Here is a 23,594-nt window from a genome sequence, read left to right on the forward strand (position 1 = left end):
TCCTATGTTGTGTGTTGTGTTTCTGTTGTGTGGTTATTTGTTGGGGGCTTTCTCACCTCCTCTTGGGGTTCATTCATTCTTTCACTACATCATTATTAAATAAGGGAACCACAACTCAAAAAAGTACCCCTATTGATTCCTCAATAAGTTACTATCATTAATCACTGTAAAGGAAACCACCACCTACTAATGCACCAAGAAATGCAAAAGACCCGTATGAAAAAACAACATCTAAGGAGTCCTCAAATATTTACCACACTAAAGAATATCACCCACCATGCACTAGTGAATAAATAGCATTACCAGCAACTCCCAGTAAACCATGATAGTGATTGATACATGGAATACTAATATATATTCCCTAAGTGATGATACTCCAAATCTACATACACAATTGATAAGACAACAACATCATGTGAAACCAAGATCTCAAAACTAAGAACATATTAAAAAACCAACAAATAATCAAGAACCAATTCTAAAATTCTACATGACCAGTGTGTGATCCAAGGGTGAGGTGGTAATAACTATGTTTCACTTACTAATTCTAATTACTAGGCTTCTTTCAAGTCTACCAAGCATATCAGATGCTATCCCTTAGGATCCTCCAAGGTTAGAGATTAGGTGATTAGCCTAGTCCTTATGCCACCTCAACTATTCCAAATGTCTCTACCTAACCTTTCACAAACTCAACCGGCTATCTCTCACAACACCCAATGCCTCCAACACCTTACACCCTCTAGGATCTTTATCAACACCATACCCATATAAGCTTCCAAAAGACTTAACTTATTGTCAACTAAGTGATTTCAAAACATTCACAAGGTTCTACACCCCTTGATGGGCTTAAAACACCAATTCTCACAAACTGATATAATGAGGCTCTTCCTTGTAGCCCTACCTTAGGGGTTTTAAGATAGGAACTCACAATCTCTCCAAAAAATTACCAAAACTAAAGAGTGATTCAAATACCCATTATTAAGCTTGACTAAATTTCAAAGTTATGGATTCCAAACTATTCCATAAGGTATAAAACCCAAAGGTCCTATTATAGGCTAATAGGTGTAAAGAGAATACTCAACTATTTCTTCTCAAAACCCTCATGAACTTGAAAAAATAGCCTTAAAAATATCATTACCTTATTAAAAACTATCCAACTGCTGATTTTCGGGCTCCTAGTCTTTGAGGAGATCAGTAAAGTTCCAAACCCTTGTATTGATGAGGGTTTCACTATTGAATCTCATTATTGGTTTCCAAACTCTAATCTACCACCTTCTCTTTCCTTAAAAATGGTTCTACAACATCCTAAGACTGAAGGAAATCTTCCAAACATTCATGTAGCTCATACACACACTTTTGACATGTCCTTACTTGCAAACTTGTTGTATTTCCATGGCAACAATAGGTAATTGTTGATTCTTGGGTATCTCCATTACAAGAAGTAAAGATGGTGTTTAAACTTAATAAGATGGAAAATAAAACACCCCAAGGGAACCCTCAAATCTTTTCCAATCTATATTTAATGAAAATATATAGCTACTGTGATCATTTAACCCAAAACTACAAGTATTATGTTGTTTCAACCAATGAATACAAAAAACTATATCAATAACCCATGCTCTTAGCTATATATGTTGCATTAAGATTGATACTCAACTTCATTATCATATATAAGGAAGTTTCAAAATTTCCATAACCACAAATTCAATGATAAAGAGGTCAGTGTAGTATTCAATTACTAATATATGTGCAGGATTTTGCCAAAATATTATTTTATTATACAAAACCATACACATGCTCTTCACTTTTCTTCACCACCTATCTTCCCTATATTTCCATATGAGATTATATTTTTTTATATCCTAGCATGATCTTTCACCTCCTCTAAGAGGTTGTCCAAGATGGATGATTGTCCATCTTCCACCATTTGTCATTTTTTTGCAAAAATTGCTGACAGCAACTTTTTGACAATGTCACATGTTTTGCATATTTTGCATTTTATGCTCTAATATAATTTCTTGGCACCTTAAATAGGTCCAATATCTCATCATGACATCTTAACACTACATTATACTCCATTTAAGCTCTTGCACTGTATTTTCCATAATTTGACTCTCTTTGACCCACACTGCTTAAAACATGAAATTGGTCAACATGACCTTAATTGAACACTTAATAAGAAGAAATGAAATGTCTATTAACCTAATCTAACATGACTCAACAATATACTAATTATGACTCAAAATTTCATGTGGTATGGTTAGGGTGTCTTGCACTATACTCCCCTTGTTGAAAAGACTCAAGTCACTTGAGTTTGTTGTTGGGACTTTATCTAGTGTTGATGTAGCCACCTTGTCCAATCATTTCCCTTTTTCTTCTACATCTTCATGTTCTTCCAAATGATATCAAACTCTACTATCTTTCTTGGAGGCCTAATTGTGATCTTCAATTCTTCAACTCTGTCTTGGACTAAATGAATGGTTAGAATTGTACCAATGTTTGGTGGCTCTTTTATCTAAGTTACCTTGGCTCCATATGAACCAATCTTCTTCATCTTCACCCAAGTTTTTCCTTTCCTTGGTGACACAAATACAATACTCTAACTATACACCATACCACTTGCTAAAAATAATACCTTCATCAATAACCCTACTATTTTCACAACTTCCTTCCACTAATTACCTCCTTTCTGATTCCAATCTTTCTTACCAATAACCAAAAAAAATTAGCCTCTCCAAGGGATATGTCCCTATTCTCTATATAAATTGATGTCTTGTTTACCTTTTTCATTGATCTAATCTTCAAATGGCCTTCTTCTTTACTACTATCATCAGCATTTTCAGTCATAGTGTTGATTATCTGCCCCATTTTTTCTTCATACTATCTCACCTTGTATGTCTTCTTTACTCTTTTCCTCTATTTTAGACATTAGTTCTCCCCTTGGCTCTATGATTTGGTTTAATCCAATGACCATTTCTTCTCCATCTACCTGATCCTATGTCTTAATAGGTTCCTCCACAATATGTTTAACCTCTGCACTATCAAATTTATGCTCATATTCTTCCTTTGCCTATTGTTTTAGAAATATCTCTATTCTCCTTCCTCTTTCTTCATTTTTTGCTAATTCCTCCTTAAAACTTCTAATCTCCTCTAACATTCTTTCCTCCTCTTCTTTCTGTCTTCTCTTTCTCTTTTTGTCTTCCCTTTGTCTTGTAAAGGAATCTTTGTAACATACCCATGCCTTCCATACTTCTTCCTACTATGGTGTCATCCCATGTGCCTCTCAAAACACAAAAAAAAACCACTTCAACAACAAAATGAAACAAACTCTTTCCCACTTCTATCAAACTTTTGTAACTAGTAGAACTATGCTCTCCAAAATGGTCTAATCCATCTCTGATACCAAATATGATGCAAGGATGAGGTGGTACTAACTATGTTTCACTTACTAATTATAATCACTAGGCTTCTTCCAAGCCTACCACCTATGTTTCACTTACTAATTATAATCACTAGGCTTCTTCCAAGCCTACCAAGCATATCATATACTATCCCTTAGGATTGTCTAAGGTTAGAGACTAGGTGATTGGCCTAGTCCTTATGCCACCTCACCTATTCCAAATGTCTCTACCTAACCCTTCACAAACTCAACCAACTACCTCTCACAACACCAAACACCTCCACCACCTTACACCCGCTAGGATATTTATCAACACCATACCCATATAAGCTTCCAAAAGACTTAACTCATTGCCAACTAAGTGAATTCAAAATATTCACAAGGCTCTACACCCCTTGGTGGGCTTAAAACACGAATTCTCACAAACTAATATGATGAGGCTCTTCCTTGTAGCCCTACCTTAAGGGTTTTAAGGTAGGAACTCACAATCTCTACAAAAAATTACCAAAACTAAAGAGTGATTCAAAAACCCATTATTAAGCTTGACTAAATTCCAAAATTATGGATTCCCAACTATTCCATAAGATATATAACCTAAATGTCCTATTCTAGGCTAATAGGCCTAAAGACAATACTCAACTATATCTTCTCAAAACCCTCAAGAACTTGAAAAAATATCCTTCAAAATATCATTACCTTATTAAAAATTGTCGAACTATTGATTTATAGACTCCGAGTCTTTAAGGAGATCAGTAAACTTCCAAACCCTTGTATTGATGAGGGTTTCACTGTTGAATCTCATGATTGGTTTCCAAACTCTAATATACCACCTTTTCTTCCATTATAAATGGTTCTAAAACATCCTAAGACTTAATGAAATCTTCAAAACATTCATGCATCTCATACACACACCTCTACCACGTCCTTACTTGTAGACTTGTTGTATTTTCACAGAAACAATAGGTAATTGTTGATTCTTAGGTATCTCTATTACAAGAAGTAAAGATGGTGTGCCAACTTAATATGATGGAAACTAAAACACCCCAAGGTAACCTTAAAATATTTTCAAATCTATATATAATTAAATTATGTAGCAACGGTGATCATTTAACCCAAAACTACAAGTATTTTTTTGTTTGAACTAGTGAATACAGAGAACTATATCAATAACCCATGTTGTTAGGTCTATATGTTGCATTAATATTTATACTCAACTTCATTATCATATATCAAGAAGTTTCAATGTCATCATAACTATGAATTCAATGATAAGAGGTTAGGGCAGTATTCACATACCAATATATGTCCAAATTTTCACCAAAATGTTGTTTTATTATATAAAACACATACACATGTTGTTCACCTTTCTTCATCGCATATCTTCTCTATCTTTCCACATGAGATTAAATTGTTTTATATACTAACATGGCCTTTCACCTCCTGTAAGAGGTCATCCAAGATGGATGACTACCCATCTTCCACCATTTGTCATTTTTTTGCAAAAATTGCTAACAACAACTTTTTGACAATTTTACATTTTTTGCATATTTTGTATTTTATGCTCTAATATAATTTCTTGGCACCTTAAATAGGTCCAACATCTCATCATGACATCTTAACAATAAATTATGCTCCATTAATGTCCTTGCATTGTATTTTCCACATTTTGACTCTCTTTGACCCACATTGCTTAAAACATGAAATTGGTCAACATGACCTTAATTGAACACTTAATAAAAAGAAATGAAATATCTTTTACCCTAATCTAACATGAATCAAAAATATACTAATTCTGACTCAAAATTTCATGGGGTATGGTCAAGGTGCCCTGCACTAGTGTCAGAGGATCCCACTAAAACTGTATACAATCTATCAATGATATCATGACAAAATCATCTTTGCATGAGAATCAAACAAGCCCTCATCCATCAAAGAACTCAAAATGAGCCCTCATCCATCAAAGAACCTACAAATATGATCATGTCATGTCAAAGTCCCTGAATATTAGAAACTTATATGAAACCATGATCACATCCACAAAAGAAACATATAACTCTCAATGTGTCCAACTTGTTAGCATTACACAATTGACACAATAGGCCCTCTACCATGAATATACTTGATAACAACATATCTCCTCCTCTACATGATTAAAAAAATTAGAAAAAAAAAAAAGAAATGAATTCATGCTACCAATCTAAATATGCATCAAAATTGATACATACATGGGCATAGATAACCCATATGTAACTTATAAGCATAGATAGTGTATAACACTACAAAACTTATGGACCAGATAATGAAACATACACATCCAAACTATTTATCAATAGCCATATCAACATGAAATTAAATTATGAGATACAAGATAATTATAAAATGATGAAAACTTCAAATCACCAATCTGTTACATTTCATAAACTCATAACATTGCCTTAATCAAAAGAATCCATAAATAGATTATATCAAAATATCAACAAATAAATCATATCAAACCTACACTAAATCTAAACTAAAACTTAGATCTCTTTAAGATACCTCCCTCAACTATTTGACCTCTAAAGTTTTATTTTGTATGTACTCAAGTTATGACCTCTCAAAGTCATAAAAGGGGCTTTGTATACTAGTTGGCATTTCACAACCCAAATAGAAAATTCTAGAAAAATAAATCACAGCAAATTATAGTGCTTTGAATCACCTCTCCAACAACTATAAGAAGTTTAAAAACCAACACCATATGCCTAATTTATTCTCTAAAAAAGAAAAATAACCTATTAGGGTCTATATGAAATAAATGGATCCTATAAAATGTTGGTAGCTTTATAAAATCAAATTTTAAATTTTCTCCTCCAAATGCCATAATAAAAAATTACAATTTTAAATAATTAACAAAAAATAAAAAGGATTCCCTCTAACCCCACCCTACATGACCATAGCATATAATAGTACATTGGGCATCTTAAACTAAAATTATTAAACATCAATTCATAAGATTTTTTAAAAGGATAGATTTTTTTTATTTCAAAGTTTTCATTTTAAAAAATAACCTCTGAAGGGATGGTAGTGGGCTCCCTGTGAGGGGTTGGGCTTGCACCCCACAAGGTGGCCCTAGTACCACTAGTACTATTGGTACTTGATAGTACCAAGTTGTATTGTCAATGTTGTAGGTACTAGGTGGCACCTCTTCCTATAAAATTGTGATGCAGCAATGGGTATGAGGGTTTTTTAATCCCCTCCCCCATACACTTTTCATTTTTTTAGGAAAGCCTACAGGTTAATTCTTGCTCCAAAAAGGTTTTAAAATTTATTTTTTTACTCTAATAACTATATTGTTCTAGTCATATAGTCATATAGGCAAAAAAAAAAAATCCTCCCACTCCAAACTTGCCAAACAAGTCAATTTTTACATCAAATTTTGTCTCATGGCTTCCTTACATATGACCATGAGGTGTGTTTTGTCCCATGAGTTCATACTTGAAACCTTACCCCCCAAAATCCCCAACAAAAACCATAACTAAGGGAACCCTTAATGGAGCATTTTTTAATAAAATCAATGTTACAAAATTTAAAAACTCTACAACCCCAAAATTTGCAACAAACCATCATATCTTACATTTCCCTATCATTCTTCATGCATTACATGTATCCAACTTCTAGGATTATACAATCCAGACCATGGCTTTGATACCACTTGTAAAGAAACTTACAAATAATGTATGAAAATTTCCACATAATTTATTAAAAAAATTAAATAAATAAGTACTTTGAATTTACATGCAAGAGAATAGAAAACATATCCATAGAAAATTGATGCAATATATACCCTAGGGAAACCCTCATGAGGTAAAAATCAACCTCCAAAAGCATCCATCATCCATATATATTATTCAATAATATAACATTACAATATATATGTGAGAACCTTCAAACCCCATCCATAAACAAGCATTCTATGTGAACAAGAAAGAAACTATGCATCTCATGACATGTTACCAAACTCTATAAATGCTAAACCTAAGTAGCCTCAACAAATAGCCTTATAGTTACTTTTGTAGGAAAAAACTCTCACAAAATTACCAAGTGGTGTACCATAAACTATGTGTCAAACACATGTGCTACCTAACCCATGAACCCACATTCAATATTGAGTACTCTATTAATTTATTTCTCAAATATTAAATAGTTACATTAAATAATATTAATGTTACATTACAACTCATAAAGTGGCCCAAGAATGTTCCTAGGGGATCTCTACATGTTGCAACATTTATATAATGTAATATATGTTGGAAACTACAATTGGAACAATTGTTATGTCATCATTGATGTTAAACCTTACTAGTAAGACATTTACTAACACTGTAGAGTATCATATTAGTTGATTGATGAAGAGGATTTGAAAAGAGAGATAACTAGGTGAACTAGTGAAGTTGTTGAGTAAAGCGAGGTAAGTATGATGGAATTACAATGGGAACTTGATCGATTAGTATTTTACAAGATAATTTGTTGTTTGATCTTTGTATAAAGCATCGATGAAGTAAAGTAAAACACTAAGCTTGACTGAGTAAAAGTTTATAAGGTCGATGAAGAGGTTGAAGTAGAGGACTAAGGAACTTAAGAGATAGCTAAGCAAAACAGTATTAGCCAAGTGATAGTTATGATCAAGCAAGGTGAAGGAAAAATGAAGTAGAGACCAAGTGTAGTGAAGGATAAGCAAGCAAGTGTAAGCCGAGTGAGACATACTAGTAGAGACAATGAGCTATCGAATGATGATCGAGTTGAAGAACATAGTGATGACTGAGTGTCAGCAAATCAATAGTTTGTGAAAGAATCAAGATTTGAGGCCAACATAGTTAATTTTTTTGATCGGTCAAAATGCGTAAATGATAAGGATTGATAAGCTGGCATATTTAATGCATGATTTGAGTTTGTTAAGAGATCAAAGGTGAAGATTCAAGGAGAAGTTTCAAGAAGTTTCAAGAAAGAAGTAGAAGAACAAAATGATTGACAAATTTAATGAATCTGGTCAAACCCTAAGATCTACAGTGATGTTTAAGCAGAAAACAATCAAACCATTCTATTTAAGGAGACAGAGGATATGATATTTGGTTGTTGATTGGAAAATGTGGAGAACCTATGAAGAACAAAGTTGCAAAGGAAAAGTGAAAAGCTAGTGAAGAGTGATTGCTTGAAGGGTTGCCAATTAGATCAGAGATGGTGTATGTAATGAAGTCTAGTCAATGAACTAGGAATGTGTTGAATGGAGATCTGAATTTGCAAAGGTTGGCTCTTAACTGAGCTCACTTCAGAAAAGTGAAAAGGGGTAGCATGTTAGTTGGTGGTTTTTTTCCAAATTGGGTTTCCACGTTAAATCCTGGTATCATACTTGTGTGAATGTTTTTTTCATGTTGCATGGTATTTATTGTTATATATTTATGTTATTTGGCATATAAGTTAAATAGAGATGAGATGAATAAGTTGAATTGTTGATGAATTTGAATAAGTTGTTTGAAGTTGTTAAAAGATGAATTGGTAGATATGAGCCCAACGATAATTGATTCACCCTCCCTCTCAGTTATTCTAATCATTCTAACAATATAATATTAAAGTAGTATTATACAAGTTGCACAACAACCATTTTTTCAATAAAGCCCCTTTTTTATAAAAATACTGTATGAAATACCTTGACAAAAAATTCTTAAACATATTTAGAGTTACTATTGCAATGTTTTGTTTAAATCAAATGAGAACTTGAAATAGTTCTCAATCTATTGATGAAGCTCGAATGGATCACAAAGGTTCTACCAATAATCTAATCTATCTCAATGTAGAGGCTGAAGACATTGAGAATTTGTCCCATACTATATCTTTTTTGCCAAAAGAACTTAAATAAATCAGTCTATGCTCTGATTTTAAATGTCAATGTTGCTCACCAATCTAGAGTTCCTCCATTTCCTTGCACAAACTATGTAAGCAATCTACATATTCTACAAGGTTTGCCTAGCTCTAAGTATTATTAGTGAAATTATTCAACTTTGTCTATCCAACCAAACCTTTGTAAATAATTAGATAAAAAACACTACATAAAGCAAGCAATTCAACATCAAAATGAGTGTAACCTTTCATATATTTTGAAATTCTTTATCATAGACACTGACGCTCGTGTGGGCTAAATAGAATAACAAACTTTAAAAAATAAAAAAATTGTAAGCTTATTCACTACAATTCTAGAATTGAAATCACCCACCACAAAGACTTCACCTTGCTGAGCATACAATCCAATATCCTTTCTTAACACTGCCAAAGAGTCTTTGTGGTCTAGCGCATTATTCTTGTTAGCTTTTGAGACTTACTAAGCAATACAAGGGGCTGCAAATCCAATGGACTATCATTGTTTTAGGTTTAATCTTCTCTTTCAACCTAAATGAAGTGGCCATTCCAAAGAGGGCCCGGCAAATTAACACAGTGTGGAAGTCAATAGGGTATAATGAGAAGGTTGGTCAGACCAAGAATGAATTGCATTGAAAGTAACCGCTGACCAAACAAAGGAGACTTATCAATGGATGATTCACACAACGGACTAAAGTCGGTAGTGGTAGTTATCACTATGGTGACCAACCAGCCGATGTACTTGACCTCTCAAAACCTCAAATACGCCATGAGTTGGGACCCAAAGAGAAAAAGGCTTTTGCGTGCCGCATGCAAATGGAGTAGTTGCATGTTGGGCGGCTACGTTGCTTACGTCTTCAATAGTTTTGCATGTCTTTTCTAATCGATTATCCCGAGGGCTTAATCACACCAACCTGTGGGCTCTTTGGTTTAAAGTAGCCCCCAAACAATGATATAAAACACCTCTTTTCTATTCGCATATGTTGTAATAGACTCCCTTATTAGCATTTCAAGTTTGTGGAATAATGGGCTTTCCTGCAGCTTACCATTGTTTTGTTATCCCAAGAGCATTGCTCAACTTAGCATTTGCTTTAGCTTATCTAAACAATGGAATATGTTGGTTTCTTTCTTTGCTTGGACTGCCTCGAGTTCTACAAGCTTATGAGTATTCTTGGCAAGATTTCTCTGAGACTGCCCCTGACATTTCATCAGACAGGATAAGAGAGAAGCTGCCTGTGAGTAGATTTGGAGAGAGGGTGAGAAAGATAGAGGAGGATATGTTTTGCACCGTTTGCTTGAGCTCTTTTGAGGAAGAAGATCAGATTCGATTGCTTTGTAACTGCTCTCACATATTTCATAGAGATTGTTTGGATAAATGGGTTACACACCATCACAAAACTTGTCCTCTCTGCAGATGCCCTCTGCTTCCAAAACCAGGAAAAGATGAAGGTAAAGGCAATGATCAAGTATGGATCGTGAATGGGATCTCTTATATCTTTGGAGAAGATTGGAATTGATGGTTTCTAAGTGTAATCAGGGAAATGGATTCCAGGTTACACATATGTAAATTTCTTCACCTTGGTTGTATTCCAAAACTTAGTTGTTGCTGACAAATGATTTGGGATTTGAGCTTCTGTTTCTAACCCTTATTCCATTCCTCTAAAATACAAGAAAGAGAAAAGGCTTGGGACTTTTTGAAGGTTTCAAATAGTCCACAACCATGATTTAAAACATTGTTTTTCAAAAAGTCCTTGAGTATAGTGTTTGTCAAAAAGTGTTCCTTATTAAAAAAAATATTGATTAATCTTGTACATAGAAATTAAATGTTTATTTTTTTGTATAGATACATTTTATAAAAACTTTCATGTAGCCACTTTTTTTGTATAATTTATAAGGTTGCATCGACTATCTAATCATGTTAGATAATAAAAATGTATATTTTTAACATGCATGTGTGTGATGTTGTTTTGGAGTATGTAGGCATACATGTTAAATGATTTGGATATGAATCTATATGCATAGTATGAATGTTCATCAATCACTTACAATCACTTACTAGATAGAGGGAGATGATAAGGTGGGTGGACAAGCTAGGGGATGTGGATGTCATTGGTGGGATAAGGGAGAGGAGGGATATATCCACATTGACCATTATATATACTTCAAGTTTATTTTGGACTAAATAGTTTGAGTGAGTTTTTGAATCTATGTACACTAAGTATGGGAAGTGATTTATGAAGATGGTGTCAAACAATGGGCTAGTTATTAATAATTGATGTAAACATTTGAGCTATTAAGTAAGTAGAGTCAAACCCACTTCAAAAAACCACATACTATAACAAGGAAGAGGTGTCAAGTGAGAAATATGATATGAATCTTTTTTTCAATATATATTATGTTGGAATATATTATTGTTTGAGATATTTTATTTATAAATTAGTTTAAAAATCTTCATCAAACATTTTTTTTTTTAAATTATCCAAATATTTTGAGTTATAATGAGATTTCTAAAAATATATGACTATCTTTTAGTCATAAAATAATTTGAATTCATATTTTAAGTTTGTATGAGACATATTATGCATTGTTGCATTCATTTCATGTCATAATTCATCAATATTATAAATGCATAGCCTTAACATTCCATTTGATGTATTTAGTATATTTTGTAACCCCAAACACAAAATGATTCCACTTTGATATTTATTGTATCAATCATTTTTTAATAGAAAGATTATTCCAATTCTAGATGGTTTTGCATCACATGAGAACATGATGCAAGATCGTCTAAGTTAACAAGAGTTATAGTGTGGCATAAATCGTGTCAAATGATGATAGCGCACTTTTGGAAGATGGGTGGTGGGGGGAGAAAGACAAGGTCAAAGTGTAGAATAGGTAAAAGGATTAAAGATATGTTTTGTCTTTAGAAATGCTTCTTAAATTCTAGAGGAAACAATGTCATTTTTCAATAATAGATGATATCAAACTTGAGAAAATACAAGCCAAATCCATTTCTCTTCCCTTGAAATTATTAAATATTTTTTTATTTTAATTTTTTTAAGATCAACCACCTATCAATTTGCCTTGAACTATACATATTGTAGAGGAACCTAATTTGTATGATCCTTGTATGCAAAGTATGGATATTATTTATAAATGGAGAACCAATTTGGGACGATGTATTTAAAAGTGGTAGTAGTTTACCACTGTATTTGTCTTGAAGGGTACTCCCCTTATTAACAAAAAAAGTACAATAAAATAGAGAAACCATATAAAATTGCAAGAATGGGAAATCGACTTCTTATTATCTCCACTAAAATGGAATTACAATATTCATAAATATGACATGTGACTTGACACATGGGCATTTTCCTTCCAATATTTTGTAAGCTAGAGTTACTAAATTCACTTCTCCAAATTGTCTTAGACAACCCTAGAGGCCTTCCTTATATAGGCAATTTTTAGCCAACCCTAAACTTTGAGGCTGATCAATTCCCTAAGATACTATTATTCATATCTTGTTACATTAGAGTAGAACCAACAACTTTTGGAACTCAAAAAAAAATTTGAAGGAGTTTTATTTTCATTTATTCTAAGTAGTGCAACTTTTGGAGACCATAACTCATTGCTAGTTGCTATGACTAGCTATTATAAAACCATTTTGGAAATTCCACAAACTTCTCTACAATGCTTGACTCGCACAAGCTCTAGCAGTAGAGGTTTGACCTCTTTTCAAAGCCTCTAAATCCTTCAAATCTGAGTTCGAAGTTTTTGTATACTATTGCCAATAATGTTCAAAAAAAATAGCTACAAAAATAGACATCATCTTGTAATGAAACTTTACTAGTGAGTTAATATATCCAAAGTGAACCTCCAAGGAATTGATTAGAACATTTTGAGCTCAAACGGACAACTTAATGAAAATAGTAAGATTCCAAAAATAGAGATTTTGTATTGAGATATCCCTTATTTAAAAGACAAACTAGAAATATTTAATTTTTTTGTGATGAAACATTTCTCTTACACCCAATATTTTCTTGCATCAAACACTTGGGGTAATTTGAGAAGTGGCCTTGTCATGTCTCAAGTATTTAGAGGAAAAAAATAGATGGTTAACCTCCACCCTTGTAAGCTAAGATCAATCTTCAATAGGTCTTCCTTTTCATTTGACTAGATACTCTTCACATGTCTTATTTCTTGTGTTCCTTCAAACATGACTATCCAAAATATCCTCAATCTTTTATGTAACTAAATTAGTTTTTGGAATACTCCATTGTGCTTCTATGACCTCATTGTATTACCTCCTTTGTGATACTCTATCAAATTTGAAATGTTAAATACTAGTGAAATAAGAATTTCCTAAATCATGCTTCTCTAGTATCCTATTTGGCCTAAACTTCTTCATCTTTAACTTATTATATGTTCCCAATGGAAATCTCTCATTTCTGAAATGAATCATTATTTTATCTCCAATCTAATATTATGTATGCCTTATTTATCATGTTTATTATGCTTTTAAGTTGTGTATTCATTTTAGTCATTTTCTTTCTAACCTCCTCATGAAATATTTTCATGTTTGTGGGGGGAGAGGGGAAGAAAGACAAGATCAAACTATAAAATAGGAAAAAGGATTAAATATATATATGCTTTTTGTTTTGGAAATAGTCTTAAATTTTAAAGGAAACAATGTCACTTTTCAATATATAGATGAAATCAAACTTGTAAAAATACAAGCCAAATTCATTTGTCTTCCCGTTAAATTATTAAATATTTTTTTCATTTTGTTGTTAAGATCAACCACCTCTCCATTTGTCTTGAACTATACATATTATAGAGGTGCTTAATTTGTATGATCCTTGTATGCAAACTATGGATAATAATTATGAATGGAGCACCAATTCGGGATGTTGTATTTAAAAGTGGTAGTGGTTTCCCACTATATTTGTCTTGAAGGGTACCACCCTTATTAACACAAACACATGTAGTAAAATAGCAAAATCATAGAAAATTGCAAGAATGGGAAAGTGGCTTCATATTATCTCCACAAAAATGGAATTACAATATTCATAAATATAACATGCAAAGACACATGGGCATTTTCCTTCCAATATTCTAGAAGCTCGAGCTACTAAATATATTTCTCTAAACTACCTTAGAAAACCCTAATGGCCTTCCTTATATAGGTAATTTTTAACCAATCCTAAACTTTGAGGTCGACCAACCCTAAGATATAGTATTCATATCTTATAACATTATAGCAGGCCCACCAACTTTTGGAACTCAAAATAAATTTAGAAGTAATTTTTATTTTCATTTATTTTAGGTACTATAACTTTTGAAGATCATAACTTATCACTAGTTTCTCTAATTGGCTATTATAAATCTATTTTGGAAATATCACGAACTTCTCTACAGTGCTTTACTCACCCAAGCTCTAGCTAGCTAAGGTTTGACCCCTTTTCAAAGCCTCCAAAGCCTTCAAACTGAGCTCAAAGTTTTTGCATATTGTTGCCAATACTGAAAGAATTTAAGACTTGATCTTGTAATGAAACTTTTCTAGTGGGCTAATATATCCAATGTGAACCTCTAGGGAAGTAATTAGAACATTCTGCACTCAAATGAACAACTAAATGAAAATAGTAATCTTCCAAAAATAGAAATTTTTCTTTGATATATTCCTTATTGAAAAGGAAAACCAACAATATTTTTTTAGGGTGATGAAATATTTCCCTTACACCCAAGATGCTCCTCCATCAGACACTTGGGGTAATTTGAGAAGTGACCTTATCATGTCTCGGGTATTCAAAGGAAAAAAATAGATGGTTAAACTCCTCCCTTGTAATCCAAGATGAATCTTCAATAGGTTTTCATTTCCATGAATGACTAGATACTCTTCATATGTCTTATTTCTTGTCTTCCTTCCAACATCATTGTCCAAAATATCTTCAATCTCTTATGTAACTGAATTAGTTGTTGGAATACTCTAATGTGCTTATGTGACCTTGTCTTTATTATGTCCTTCATGATACTCTGACAAATTTGAAATGTTAAATACTAGTGAAAAAAAATTTCCTAAATCATGCTTCTTTAGTATCCTACTTAGTCAAAACTTGTTCATCTTTAACCTATTATACATGTTCCCAATGGAAATATCTCAGTTCTCAAATGAATCATGATTTCATCTCCAATCTAAAATCACTTATGCCTTCTTTTATCATGTGCATTATGATTGTAAGTTGTGTATTCATTTTAGTGATGTGTTTTCTCACCTCTTCATGAAATATTTTCAAGTGTTATACAAAGTATGCAGCTTCAACACTACTTATATCCCCTTTGTCCAACTTCATCAACTCAAAATCATTTATGGGACTACTTCTATATACTATCAGGAAATGTGACTTACTAGTGCTCCCATTTACATAATTATTGTATGTAAATTTTTCCTATGGAATTTTTTTTTTAATCTCCAATCAAGAATGGAAAAATGTTTCCCAAACTCTTGTTCACTACTTCAGTCTATCCATGAGTTTGCAAATGATGTGTTGAGTTGAACTTCAAATATATTCTTAGATTCTTCCAAAAATTTCACCAAAAGCATCCAACAAACTTGGTGTCTCAATATGAAACTATGTTTTTTGATAGACCATGTATTCTCACCACTTCTTTGAAAAATAATTATACCACATGAACTGCATCATTAGTCTTCTTGCAAGGAATGAAATGTGTCATCTTTAAAAACCTATCAACTACCATAGAAATCAAATTATACCCTCTTTAAGTCCCTAGTAAACCAAGAACAAAATCCATATTGATATCCTCTGATGGTTTCTCTAGTATAGGTAGTGGTTGGTATAACCCTATATTATGTTTGGCTATTTTTTCCATCTAACATATTCTGCACCTTTGTACAAACTTCTTAATAGATTGCTACAGTTATGGCCAATAACAAATTTCACTAACTAGAGCAATAGTTTTCTCTTGACAAAAATGTTCATCCAACCCTCCACTATGCTTCTCTCTGATGAGATTCTCCCTCGTAGAACTCCTTAGAAAGTACAACTAACTACCTTTATATAACATATATCTTGATTATGAAATCTAACTACTTAGTTCTATCTATTGTAATAGATTTTTACAAGATTTCCAAGCTTCGCCAAAATTAGGACCCTCTAGATACAAACTCTAGATTTTCTTGAGAACCCAACAACCTTATTTACGTCTCTATCAAAAATATTTATCTCTTGCTAAGAACATTTGTAACCCAATTAGACTTTCCACTTTGGTGTTTCAAAACAAATGTGTAATTTTGAAAAAACTCAACTCGTTGCAAATGTCTTTGATTTAATTTTTTTTTACTATTCAAATATTGCCATGCTTGATGATCAATAAATTAAAAATAATCCTTAGATAAAAGGTAATGTCTCCATTTCTTCAATACCTAAACGATAGCATATAATTTGTTATCATAAATAGAATATTTTATTTTGGCATCATTTACTTCTTACTAAAAAAAGCAATGGATCTACCTTCTTGACTCAAAATAGCTCCAATGTTATTACCACTAGCATCATAGTCTACTTGAAACATGTTATTAAAATATCAAAGTGCTAAAATAGTTTCTTCTATAACTTTCTTTTTAAAAATTAAAAACTCGTATCTTCTCATGTGGTCCACTTAAACTCTTTGTTATCTCATTTCATTGTTTTGATCAAGGGTCCATAGACATTTTTGTAACTTCTGACAAAATTTTGATAAAAACTAGTCAAACCATGAAAAGATTTTACCTCACTAGAACTCCTTGGGTTAGGCCATTTGAGGATAGACTTCACCTTCTTTTAGTTTTGTTGCCTGGTTATAAAATTGTTTCAAATTTTATAAGCCATGATTGATTTTTGAAACTTGCCTAGTTTTTAGCTTTAAATTGGCCATTTTATCCCTAAATCTTTGTGAGTTTCTAAATCTTTATGTCTCCAACTCGTTCTCACCTCCGCACAGCACTTGAAATTTTTAAAATTCAGCTTCTGAGCTCCAACTTATCACAGGTTAATGGAAAGACTCAAAATACGTGTTTTCAAGTTTATCATTAACCATTAACCTCTCAAAAGGTTAATGATAACATCCAAAAACACATTTTTCTTAGCCTCTCAAAAGGTTTATGATAATGTCCAAAAACACATTTTTCTTAACCTCTCAAAAGGTTAATGATAACGTCCAAAAACACATTTTTCTTAACCTCTTCAAAGTGGGTGCCCAGATAGAAGGCATATTGAAGGTTATAGAAGAAAAGTAACATACTGACGGATTTTGGAAATATGTTTACCAACATACAGACATCCAGAAATCCACATTTTGTGATGGTTTTGGTGTATTAGAAGATTTCTTTATAAAGAACTCACAAAGCAGAGTAAATGATGAAGCCTACAATCCATTTGAAGAAATGGTATTTTATTGGTTGGTAATTGCTTGACATACTGCTTGTAGTCGTAAATATGAGATTTAGAAACATAGGCATGCATGTGAACTATTTGTTGAAATTTCTTCTGAGCGTATGAGTCATTTGACATGGCATGAAAGCATAGATCAACATGTGATCCATCTAATATATTGTGTTACTTCCAACTTGTGGTCAGTGTACCCTTCTCAGCACATGCCTTAGAATATCTGCAAGCATGAGCAATAATCTCATCCTCATTTCCAAACCATAATGTTATCTAATGATTGAAAATCCAGTAGGTTGATGACATTCAGTATTCCCAAGTGTTGAAGGATGGTCAAACATTGAAGTAGCCAAGATGACCTCGCATGTGAACTGTTTAACACAATTCTTCAACCTCCAATACACAAGTGACTTTCAACTCTCCCTCTCCACTGCATCAAATATGGTTTTCAAGCATTCCATAAGAGAAAAGTATTGATTGGACAGATATGACACATCAAGGCATATGAGAAGAAGCCGCAGTCAAGGCATAGAGTAGCTTCAATAAGTTTCTCTTCACATTCTATCTCACGAGCAAAGAAATTTATAAGTGACATGGGAACCATTCCAAGTACAAAAGAAATAATTTTTGACAATGGTTGCGCTATAGAGTTTGGCAACCTAGATTTCGAAGAAGTAATCTCTGCATGCTTTGGTCCAGACAAAGGAAGATGCTATCATTTTGTTAATATTGTAGACACCTAAATTTGATTACACCGCTTTGGTAATCCTATTTAGTCATCTCTAAAGGCATCATTAATTAAATTTTTATTTAATTAATCCTTTTCCATCCCCTAGCTGATTAATTTAATTAATCATCTATAGTCCTAATTGATAAATCAAATAATCTATTATTTATCAATTAAATCCTATTCTTCTATCTAATTCCAAAAATCCCCATTTATTAAATAAATCTATTTGATAAATAAAATCCTCAAATCTAAAAGCCTCTAACTTATCCCTAATCCTCCATTTAGCCTAATCCACCCCATCCACCCATACTAACCTAGCTTAGCCACTAACTCACCCAACCTCATTAATGTCATCCACTTGCACATCTCTAACATCCTTAATCTAATCCTAAACCCAAGCCTAATCCACCCCCTAATGTTGTCACATTCCCTAAACAAGTTTAAGACTTTCCTAAACCAAATCAAAGTCCCCCCTCAAAAATCCCAACCACCAAGTCATGAGTGCTCTTACAAACCATAAAAGACTCTTACAAGCCCACTCATGACTCTTACATCCATCTTCCACACTCTTCCCTCTTCCACACTCATTCCTCTTACATCTCTCTTACATACTCAACCCTACTCGTCATGCCTTTAACCAACCCTTTACCCTACCCTCTCACACTCATCCTCCTTGTGACAAGTGTCACCTTCCCATTGGTGCTAAACAAGCACAATCCATGTGCTCCCCTTTGAGTGCATCTTAGCCCTCCTTAACCATCTCCCCATCCTTGCATCTTAGCCCTCCATCCCTCAAGCCCTTAGCCTATAAATTGAATCCCCTCCCAAGCCATTTCAACAACAATCTTTGAGCTAAAGTTACCATGCTATTTTGAGAACCAAAGCCATCAATCTTACCCTTATAATGCCAAATTGAGAGCTCACAAAGCTACCAATTTGCCATTACCCACCTCCATTGAAGCAGCTTTTGAGCATCTTGAGCATACATCCACATCAAAGGACACATCTACAAAATCAAGAAAGCATGGAGTGTTTTCTCTTGTGAGGTTTGCACTTTTTTTTTGCTTTTCTTTGTCTAAATATATATGTGAATTTAGTTTTGGTTTGTGAATGTTTACTTTATTTGTTAATGTTATTTGCATACTAAATCTTGTTCTACAAATGCTGCATTTGCCATCTCTATGTACACAAATGCTACAAGTAAGCTTTCAATTCCTTCATCTAAGAAGTTCCTTAAGGCAATATTAGCCACCCTGCAGACAAATAGTTTGCCATCCAGTGTAACAGTGTTCTATGGCTTGGGTGCAAACATTGTGACTGATTTTCATTGTAAGGGGTGTGAAAATATAGAGGAAATGGAGAGCACACCAAGGCTCAAGGAAGTCCAGTTGAAGTGTGTGAAACTACTCTCCTCATCAACTAAAAACTATAGAGAGTGCTTGAAATGCCAGTATTAAATTTCTTTGCAATCTTTGAGGCCTTGAACATGAGCCCGTCTTGAGCAGCAAAGTAAAATGATTCCATTTGAAGAAAAAAACAAGGTGTCATCCTTCGTACTCGAGTCATAGTGGAAGCACTCAAAGGATGTTTTGGGAGCTGTTGGAGGAACTTTATAAAGAACCACATTTGTAAAAGCTCAAGAAAGTAATCATGCTCAATGTTTGATCAAATTTTACCATGCACCAAGTATTTAAATGAGCTCGTCCAACGATAATTTAGATGCAATTTTTGTGAGGACATATCACATGTTGAGGCATGTAAACTCTCACAAATCCTCTAAAGGCTTGTGGATATGCTAATTTGAAATCATATGATCTTTTCCAAAGGACCATAATCTTGGAAGAACAATATGCTTGGCAATTCTAAATGCAATTAGAGAGACGGTGAATATATTTGGTGGACGCATATATACCTCATGTGCACATTTTCTTGGACGCAAGTTGGATATGTACTCATTAAGGAAGTGGCATAATTAAAATAAGTAGTTCATGTATCAAAAATGGATTGGTAAAGATTGATTATTCAATATTCTTATTGAAGAAGTCTAGAGTTTGAGTCTCAGGTGATGTTTAAGTTCAATTTTGTAAGGTTAATTAACCTCCCCAAAATCACATATTTTGGAGGTGGTTATTAACCATGAAGAGGTAGTTATTAACCTCTATGTCTATATAAAGACATCTATTGGCTTTGTAAAGGGACCTTTTGGCTTTGGAAAAAGGGAGCACTATGCTAAAATTTTGATTAGCAAATGATATTTGGAAAGTATGTACAAATTTTTTCTTTGTAATCAAAAATTCCTCTTGAGTTCTTGGTGCAAGAAAATAAAGGAATGTTCAATTTGAGTTCTCTTCTTCCAAATCTAAATTGTTAGGAATGTTGATTCTCTTTGTAGTGAGCATTCTCACGGTATGGTGTAGATGTTTATGAATCTATGGATCAGCATTGTGCTAGTAATAGTTTTCAAGCATAGATCTTGATTGTTGTTATTAGCAGTTTTAATTTAGTACTTCGGGAAAGCCTTGGATTCATGTGGTGCATTCATCATCATGAGATTTCTCACCTTTTAGTTTTAGATTCTTTATTCGAAAAGCTTCAAAATCATATTATACGAGGGAGTTGCCCCTCTAAACGTAGAGGAAGGCTGCATAGCAAGGGCCTATCCAACTGTTGTGAATGGTTTGCTACACACTCCATTGGAAAAATTCTACTGTGACAAATCTGTTTACCAACAAGTTCATTTTTAGACCACCTTATAAAACCACAAATCCTACATACACTAAACTCCTTCACAAAAAAACACTTCTTCATATTAATCAATAGTTTTTCTTCCCTCAACCTCTCAAATATCCTATGAATATGCATCATGTATTCTTCTAATGTCTTACTAAATATAAAAATCTCATCCAAATAAACAATGAAAACCTTACCCAAAAACTCTTTCAATACCTTGTTCATAAGTAGGATGAATGTGCTCAGTGCACTAGTTAGCCCAAAAGATATGACTAATCAATCATATAATCCCTCCTTTTTCTTGAAGGCTATCTTATATTCATCTCTTTTTCAAATCCAAATTTCTTGATATCCACTTATTTTATATCCTTCTTCTCCGCAATGGAAACATAATCCAAAAAAACCTCCTCTTCTTGATCCTTTCCCTCTTCGTCTTCCTCTTCCTCCAAGATACCTATTATTTTGATAAGAAAAATGATTAAAATTATTTCCCCTTTGATTCTGACTACTACTTTCCTCATTTTTTTCTTATCTTAATTTGGCTTCCATTAGACCAACTTTTGGGTCTTCCATCGAGATCTCTTCCACTTTGTTTGTTTTCAAACTTCTTGTTCAAATTCTCTTCCACCCTAAAGACAAACTAGCACACCTCTTCAATATTGGTCATTCTAACCAAGCTCAACTCCTCTTGAATACTTGGCCTTATCCCACTAAGATAATGTGAAAAAAATCTTATCAATTTTTGCATGGCCTATTCTAATGATGACTTGATTGAGAACTTCTATGTATTCCTAAATAGATCTTACCACTTGTTTCAACCCTTGCATTATCTTTAGAAGATCAAGATTGAAATCAACATACATAAATTATCTCTTTTATTTCACCACTATTTGATCTCATGTTGTGATTTCTCCTTTCCTCTTCTACTTCAATCCAATTGAATCTCCTACCACCAAATTTTTACATTACCCTTCAATTTGACCTTCACAAATTTGACCCTCTTTGGATCTTCAATATCTTCATACTCAAAATATATTTTTTTAATTTATTGATCCAATTGATCAATTATCTTGTGTTAAAGTTTCCCAAAAATGTGGGGACTTTAATCTTGGGTCTTCTTCCAATCTAAAAATGGCCCTAAAAACCCTATCTTCTTAGGGCCCCTAGCCACTTCTACTTCTCCATATTCAACATGCCCTTATTCTTTAAATTTGTGCTCAATGTCATATCTTTCTATAATATGTATTCCTCTACAAATATTCTATTGCAATGCTTGCAGTTATCTTTGGAGGGCTCTAAAACCCTCTTATATCACATCTTTGGCTCTTCCACCATAGTTCTTTTATGGAGGCTTTCTTTTACTTATCACCCAAAACCATAACTAAAATCTTGGTGCAAATTGCCTCACATTTGGTGACTTGTCTACATACTCAAGAAATTGTGTTTGGATACCACTTGATGAATGGTACTCCCCTTATCAACACAAACACTAATAGAATGGAGAAAAAACATAAAATTGTAAGAATAGAAAATTAGCTTCTTAAAATCTCCACATGGGCATTTTCCTTACAATATTCTATAAGCATGAGTTGCCAAATACATTTCCCCAAACTGTCCAAGACAACCCTATAGGCCTTTCTTATAGGAAATTATTGGTCACTCAAGAAGGTTCTAGAAATTTTATCCCAGTTTAAGGTTGACCAACCCAAATATATTAGTATTCATATTCTATTACATTAGTGTGGTCCCCAACAACTTTCAAAACTCAAAAGAAAGTTTGAAGGAATTTCATTTCCATCCATTAGGTCAGTGAAGCTTTTGAATACCATAACCCTTCACTAGTTTCTCTAATTGGATATTATAATCTCACTTCCAAAATGTCATGAATATAGTCTGTCACTCACAAAATCTCCAATCAGATGAGGTTTGACCCCATTTCAAAGCCTCTAAATCCTTTGAAACTAAGTTGAAAGTTTCTATACATTGCTATCAATACTGAAAACTTTTAGTAACTACAAAAATAAATTTGATCTTATAATGAAACTTTAGTAGTAGGATAATATATCCAAATTGAACCTACAAGGAATAAATTAAAACAATTTGAGCTCAAATGACCAACTTGCTAAAAATCGTAAGCTTCTAAAAATAGAAACTTTGCATTGAGATGGCTCTTATTGAAAATAAAAATGAGAAATATATTTTTTGGGTGATGCAAGATTTTTTTTACACCTAGGATGCTCTTGCACCAAGTTGATATTATAATGCTTCTTTGCCACAAGATAAATATATGTGTTCAAACTTATGTAGTAATACATATAAATTCAACTCAGATCCAACACTTGCAAAAACCCACACACTAATTACTTAATCTTCTTACTTATGTTTCAAGTGTCTTGAAAATAATGAA

At 33.1% G+C, this 23,594-nt stretch overlaps 1 protein-coding gene across 1 annotated transcript; it reads left to right on the forward strand.

The window, feature by feature from the left end:
- The first annotated feature begins 10,314 nt into the window (after nucleotides 1–10,314).
- On the forward strand, nucleotides 10,315–10,806 carry LOC149531561 (brassinosteroid-responsive RING protein 1-like). The gene has a single exon (XM_089808362.1). It carries the CDS (start codon nucleotides 10,315–10,317, stop codon nucleotides 10,804–10,806), a length of 492 nt encoding a protein of 163 aa, XP_089664488.1.
- The last annotated feature ends 12,788 nt before the right edge of the window (nucleotides 10,807–23,594 follow it).

This window comes from Cupressus sempervirens, chromosome 11, assembly GCF_028749045.1.
Source record: "Cupressus sempervirens isolate cs-2001-9-10 chromosome 11, ASM2874904v1, whole genome shotgun sequence".
Lineage (NCBI taxonomy): Eukaryota > Viridiplantae > Streptophyta > Pinopsida > Cupressales > Cupressaceae > Cupressus > Cupressus sempervirens.

Bases quoted from the DNA above. Each gene is read 5' to 3' on its own strand.
- LOC149531561 (XM_089808362.1), top strand. From the start codon at position 10,315: ATGGGCTTTCCTGCAGCTTACCATTGTTTTGTTATCCCAAGAGCATTG.